This window comes from Ovis canadensis, chromosome 5 (genome assembly GCF_042477335.2).
Source record: "Ovis canadensis isolate MfBH-ARS-UI-01 breed Bighorn chromosome 5, ARS-UI_OviCan_v2, whole genome shotgun sequence".
NCBI classification, from domain to species: Eukaryota; Metazoa; Chordata; class Mammalia; order Artiodactyla; family Bovidae; genus Ovis; species Ovis canadensis.
Genome location: NC_091249.1, coordinates 31205396 through 31211759, shown reverse-complemented (window position 1 = coordinate 31211759; position 6364 = coordinate 31205396). Strand labels below are relative to the sequence as shown.

The following is a 6364-nucleotide window of genomic DNA, read 5'->3' as shown; positions in this document are numbered from 1 at the left end:
TGTTACCCACTGGACCACCAGAGAGGTCCCAAATGAACACTGTAGGAAGCAAAGGTCAGTTGAAGAACTTTCACGAACGCAAAGGCTATGTAACTGAGCCACACTCCCAATCAGGCTCACGGTCCCTTTCCTGTTCATTCATTTGTTCATTCAACATTCAGATGCTGAGGATGCAGAAGTGAACAAGAATAACACCCTGGCTCTTGAGGGGACACTCCCGATGTCGGGGAGATAGGCAACAGACAGTCACACAAAGGACAGGTGACAGGCAATGGAAGAAGATCGGGTGCGGGGGATGGAGGGTGAGAAGGGGTGTGCCACTTCGCAGGAGAGGCCTGCAGGCTTCCCTGAGGACAATCTGGCCACAGGGCTCCTTGGGGAAAGCACGTTCTGGGCAGGGGAGGGCCGTGCAAAGGATCTGAGGATGGCAGCACGTGAGGACGGAGTTGGGGACTGGGAGTGACTGGGCCAGCATAGCCATCTGAGGGGTCAGAATACGCTGATAAGAGTCAGATAGTAAATAGCCTTCTGATCCCTCTGCTCAGCTCTGCTAAGAGTTGGCAAATGAGCGGGCCTGGTAGACTGCCAGGTGGACAGGGATCTGAACCCTCAGCTATAGTGGGCTGATGGGCTGTCCAGCGCCTAGAACAGCTGGTGGTCTTCCTGGGCTCAACTGTGACAAAACGACTCATTTCCCTGTGTTTGCCACTGCCTGGGACTAGAATGCCCCGCAGGGCCCCTCTGGGCTGGTCCTCCTCAGCCTGAGGTTCCCGCTTCAGTCTGCCCAGGTGAGAACTGCACGGGAGGAATAGGTTTCCCTGGGTCTCCTGGCGACACTGTCCCCCGGCACCCTGGCCTGAATGCTGCTCTGGCTCCTGGCCTACATACGATCTGCTGTCTTTTCTCTGAAAACCTTCCTGATCGGCTCTTCTTGGTGTCGGTGTCTGAATGTCACAGGGAGGCTCGGGCTCCTTCACTGGGCTGGGAACCCGGCAGCTCTTGGAAACTTGAGCCCTTAGTTCTGAGATGTCTTCTTTTCTTTCTTTAAATTTTGGCTGCACTGGGTCTTCATTGTGGCTCACGGGCTCAGTACTTATGGCATAGCCTTAGTTGCTCTGAGGCATGTGGGATCTCAGTTCCTCAACCAGGGATTGAACCTGCATCCCCTGCCTTGCAAGTGTTTTAACCACTGGACCACCAGGGAAGTCCCTGAGATGTTTTCTTGATTATGTTCTATTATTCTCTTTCGCTCTGATTTCTCTCTTTAAAAAAATTTCCCATCAACAGGAGAGTAAACTGCATGAGGTGATCCCTTCGGGTCTTTTTCTCTCTCTTTTTTCTTTCACGGGTCCTCTTTCTCACATTCTTCTTCCTCCCTCTGTTTTTCTCTCTCATGTTTCCTTTCTGCGCCGGTTAGTTTTCCGTGTCAGTGATGGGCAGTGATTCATTTCAGTGCGAGCCTGGGAGTTGCCGTGGTTGCTGTCCACCATCTCTCGACTAGAGGTTAGAGAAGCTTAGCCTCCACACCAGGGCTGGGCCTCACCTGGTCAGCTGAGGGGCCTTGGGAGCAAAAGTGAAGTTTCCCTGAGGAGGAAAGAGTCCCACCTGTGGACAGCGGCATCTGCTCCCACCTGAGTGTCCGGCCCGCCAGCCCACTGTACAGACTTCACATACAGACTTCATGCCAGCCCATTCCCAGAATCTCCTTACATTCACGCACACACATCTAATTAATTCTAATACAGTTTTGTTGCTCAGTCATGCCCAACTCTTTTGCAACCCCATAGACTATAGCCTGCCAGGCTCCTCTCTCCATAGGATTTTCCAGGCAAGAATACTGGAGTGGGTTGCCATGCCCCCCTCCAGGGGATCTTCCCAACCCAGGGATCAACCCCTCATCTCCTGCATTGCAGGTAGATTCTCTACCACCAAGCCATCTGGGAAGCCTGTAGTACAGTTATATACATCATTTTAAAATAGGTCTACCTAGGGACTTCCCTGGTGGTCCTGTGGTTAAGACTCTGCCTTTCCACTGCAGGGGGCTGGGCCTGATCCTTGGTCGGGGAACTAAGATCCTACAAGTGGTGGCATGGCCATAAATAAATAAATAATCAATGGTCCACCTACCCCTCACCCAGGACCACTCTGTGGGGAGCCAACACCTGTCTCTGCCTCCTGCCTGCACCTGGCAGTGAGGGGATAGAGACTCATGTCACACCCTATTTTGTTGGTCACCATCCTCACTGGAGCCTCTCACTATGATTCTCTAACTGGTTCTCACGCGCCACCATCTGCGCCTCCCGTTCTCTCTAGACCTTTCCTTTACCTCACTCTGTGGGGACACTCTAGGGGCAGAAATAAAGGCTTGTGCTGTGTTCTTCCCAGCAGGGAGGCCAGAAACGGAGGTTTTTCTCTGCAGAAGCCTTTGTAACCTGGGACCTCCCTGGTGGTCCAGTGGCTACGACTTGGCACTCCCAATGCAGGGGGCCTGGGTTCAATCCCTGGTCAAGGAATTAGAACCCACACACCACAACTAAGACCCAGCACAGACAAATAAATAAATGTGAATTAATTAAAACAATAGTGGTGAATTAAAAGGAAAAAATTAATTTTTAAAACAGAAACCTCTGTAACCCAGTTTGAGGTCCCAGGAGGGCCTGTCCCCGGGAGCCCCCAGGAATGAGTCCCGAAGGCTGGCCTGCGTCTGTAGACCTCAGCCCCCTCCACCTTCCCAGCTCTCTGGGAGATGACACGCACACTCACCTGTAAAAGGACCATTTCAGCAGGAACTGCCGGGCGGCCTTGGGGAAGCTGGGGCTGCCCGCATGCTGCTTCAGGACCTGGGTGACCACATTGTCTAGCCAGCTGGCCCACTGGTCCAGGGAGCTCTGCTGCTGCAGGGTCAGCTTGAAGTCCTGCTCCAGCCGCTGTACTACACCCTCCTCGCATTGGCACACCCATGAGGCCTGCTCCTGTGGGCGTGGGTGTTCTGGGTCAGCGACACGTCCTGAGCATGGCCCCCGGCTGGATGCACATGAGCATAGATGCCCATTGCCCCTGGCCTTTTCCAGCACGATACCCATTTCATGAGGTAGAGACAGAAGGATTTTAGGAGGGGACCTGGCAGGCTCCTAGGGCCTATATCCAGGCTTCTTACATCTGAAGCTCAGACTGTACCTCATCTTTGCCTTGTGGTTTTTTTGCGGGGGTGCTGCTTGGAGCAGCATGTGGAATCTTCGCTTCCAGACCAGGGATGGAACCTGTGCCTCTCGCACTGGAAGCTCAGAGTCCTAACCATTGCACCACCAGGGAAGCTCCCATTGGGTTGTTTCTAAGTGGCCGCTCCTCTGTGTGTGTGTGTTTGCTTCACGGATCAGCTCAGGGCCTGAACTAGACATAGATATGGCGGCAGGGCCCACCTGACGGCAGCACGTATTTTTCTAAGCCCAGAAGAGAGCCGTAAACACGGCACGGGGAAGGCACACTTTTAGAGAAAACAGATCAAGGTCTTGGTCCCAGCGCCTGGAGGCCAGGAGGATGATCACAGAGTAGAACCTAGGGGTCCCAGACTGGCTGCGGAGGGCTTCAACCCCAACCGTTCCCATGCAACAGAAATGTGGGCCCCGGTGAGGTGCCCAGCTTGCTGTGGGCTAAGTTTGGTGGGTCTCTGCATTTTTCTAGCGGGTGGGAGCTCAGCCAGTGGGTTCCCATGCCTGCCTCTGGTGGGGGAGGTGCCTGGGAGAAGTCACCTGCACATTGGCAAAGTCCACGCGGTTGAGGTCGCTGAGCATCTGGTTGATCTGGGAGGTGTTCTGCAGCACTGCCCTGGCCGCCTGAGCCAGATGGTTGAGGGACGTGTACCTCCGCAGAGTCTGCGCAAAAGCACTCACCACACCGACCTGGGGAGGAGGCACGGGGTGAGCCTGTGTCTGCTCAGGGAGAGTGCAGGAGGAGGGGTGGGGAAGGGTGGTTCCGGCAGGGGACAAAGACCCCAAAACTGAAGATCACTGAGGGACATGCATCGAGTGGCATCTATCGTGGATGCCGAGCACAAGTGAGGCAGAATTCAGGACAGCAGCTCTCTGGGGCGGATGGTAAAAATACTAATTCCAGGGTGCCACTGGACCAGCCACTCTGGGGGTGTGGAAATCTTCCATTTTATTTTCAAAACATGTTAATTATTATTTTTTTTGCCACACCACGTGGCTTGTGGGATCTTAGTTCCCCTACCAGGGACTGAAACTGGGTCCTCAGCAATGAGACTGCAAAGTCCTAACCACTGGACCCCAGGGAATTACTGAGTTATTATTTTCAACAGCTTCCCAGGCAATTCCTGAACATCCTGAAGTTTGAGACTCACTGGCCTCAGGGATCAATTCCAGGTTGAGGGTGGGACAGGCAGGCCAAATGCCCAGATCTAGCCCCACCTGTGTGAGGCTGTAGGCATGCTTGAGATAGGAATGTGATCACCCCTTCTCTACAAAGAGGCCTCGTCTCCACATTTTATAGTCTCATCTGTGGTCAAGGCTATGGCAAAAAGGGTGACCACAAAGAGATTGAATCCCCCTCCTACAGTGAGCAGAGAAATATTCAATTTATTCCAATTCAGTCCAAAAGTCTCCCAGCAAAGACACCTTTGGTCAGGCCAGCAGCTGCCAGCACCCGCCCTCCATCAGAGGCATCCCTGGCCCTTCAGGAAGGACCCCTTATCTTTAGGACACTCGGGAGCATCCTGCTTTCTCTGGAGCCCAGGGGCCCTCAGGTTCCCCCGGGACAGAGAGGAGTCCCCTCCCTTCACAGCACAAGGCGCTCCCGGGGTGACCAGTGTGGTCTGGAGGCCCAGACCCTGACCATTACCTTGGTCTGGATGACCTGCTGTGGGAAGTCGCTCATGGCGTTGGTCAACCAGCCTTCCAAGCTCTTGGCAAAGTTGCGGATGGCTTGTGTCAGGGTACCTGGGGACACAAGCCGTGGTATTAATTGTGAGGAAGGCAGCCTCCCCCGTCAGAATCAGCTCAAGTGCAAGAGATGCACATGCCGTGGGAATCACCCCCACCGAGAACAAGCAACACAGCCGAGAAGAGACTGAGAATCTGGGGCTCTTACGAGGGAGCCTGTGAGTAGGAACACTGAGTGGACCCTGACACCGGTGCCAGCCCTGCATCGCTCATCTCTGCTCATCTGTGTCTACACTGGCGGTTCTCACCCCAGCGACCCTGCCCCACATGACGTAAGACCATGTCTGGGTACATCTGTGGCTACCATGACCAGGGGGCTTCTGGCAGCCAGTGGGTAGGGGATGCTGCTCCACACCCCCCCAGTGCTGAGGGGGAGAGCCCCGGATACACACAAATGTGTGTAAATGTATTCTACCGACTTCCAAATTTGAGACAGCTTGCAATAAATGAAACACATTTTTTTTTTAAACCAAAAAAAAAAAAAATCCCAGTGTTATAAAAAGAAAGATACCCCAATTTCAAACCTTAGCACAGAGCCTCTAAAAGAACACTGCACTGAACAGTTCCCAGGAAGGCAAGGCCAAAGGACAAGGGCAATGGTTTTGCTATTTTCCTTTCACTGGCATAAAAAGCACAGGCCAGCTTATCAAAAAGACGGAGGTTCCCCAGCGCTAACAGTCACGAGCGTTTACAGAGAGGCCTTGGGGAAATGAGGCTCAGAGCCTGGCCCCCTCACTCTCACGGGGTGGGGACCCCACCCTCAGGGGCCTGGGAGCCCCCAGGGAGAGCTCCTAAGTAGGGGGCCAGCAGGCGGGCGCCTCCTAGTGGTGGGCGTGTCACCGCCTCCGGAAGCCACGGGGGCGAGTGGGGACAGGCCGCTGGGATGGTCCCCAGAGTATCAGTCGTATCAATCGGACCAGATGAGTGGGGGCGCGGTGGGGGCGGGTCAAGAAGGGGCGGGGCGGGCGCTCACTGGGCGCTCGCGGGGGCGGGGCCAGGAGGGGGTGGAGCGTTCACTGGGTGCGCTAGTCGGGGCAGGGCGCTCACTAGGCACGGGCCGCAGCACGTCCGGAATGAGGATCTCCACCAGCGCCTGGTACAGGATGTGGTCGCAGGTCCTCATCCACCGGAGGACGGGGTCGCACTTGCACAGAGACACCAGCTTGTCCTTGGGGAGGACGGCGCCTTCTGGCTCCTCATCACTGCAGGGGACAGGGGACACCAGGGCAAACGGGTCAGCCTTCGGCTCAGGGGCAGCTCTCCTGGGATAGATGAGCCGGGTAAGGCTGCTCCCCGGTGCAGGCCAGCTCCCCGTCCCGTGGTCACCCTGAGACCACAAGTGCACGAGGGTGTCTGAGCGCCAGTTCTTGGAAAGCTAGAGCATGTGTCTGGGGGTGGTCTGCAGG

General features: G+C 55.2%; 1 protein-coding gene across 5 annotated transcripts in view; it reads right to left on the bottom strand.

The window, feature by feature from the left end:
* RFX2 (regulatory factor X2) overlaps nucleotides 1-6364 on the bottom strand; it is a 90650-nt gene that overhangs the window by 4773 nt on the left and 79513 nt on the right. For all 5 annotated transcript variants that reach the window (XM_069591368.1, XM_069591370.1, XM_069591367.1 and 2 more), the window contains 4 exons: nucleotides 6006-6160; nucleotides 4858-4955; nucleotides 3750-3899; nucleotides 2764-2972 (listed from right to left, as the gene is read on the bottom strand). In XM_069591368.1, coding sequence (XP_069447469.1) covers nucleotides 2764-2972; nucleotides 3750-3899; nucleotides 4858-4955; nucleotides 6006-6160 — 612 coding nt within the window. The remainder of the gene's footprint in view (nucleotides 1-2763; nucleotides 2973-3749; nucleotides 3900-4857; nucleotides 4956-6005; nucleotides 6161-6364) is intronic.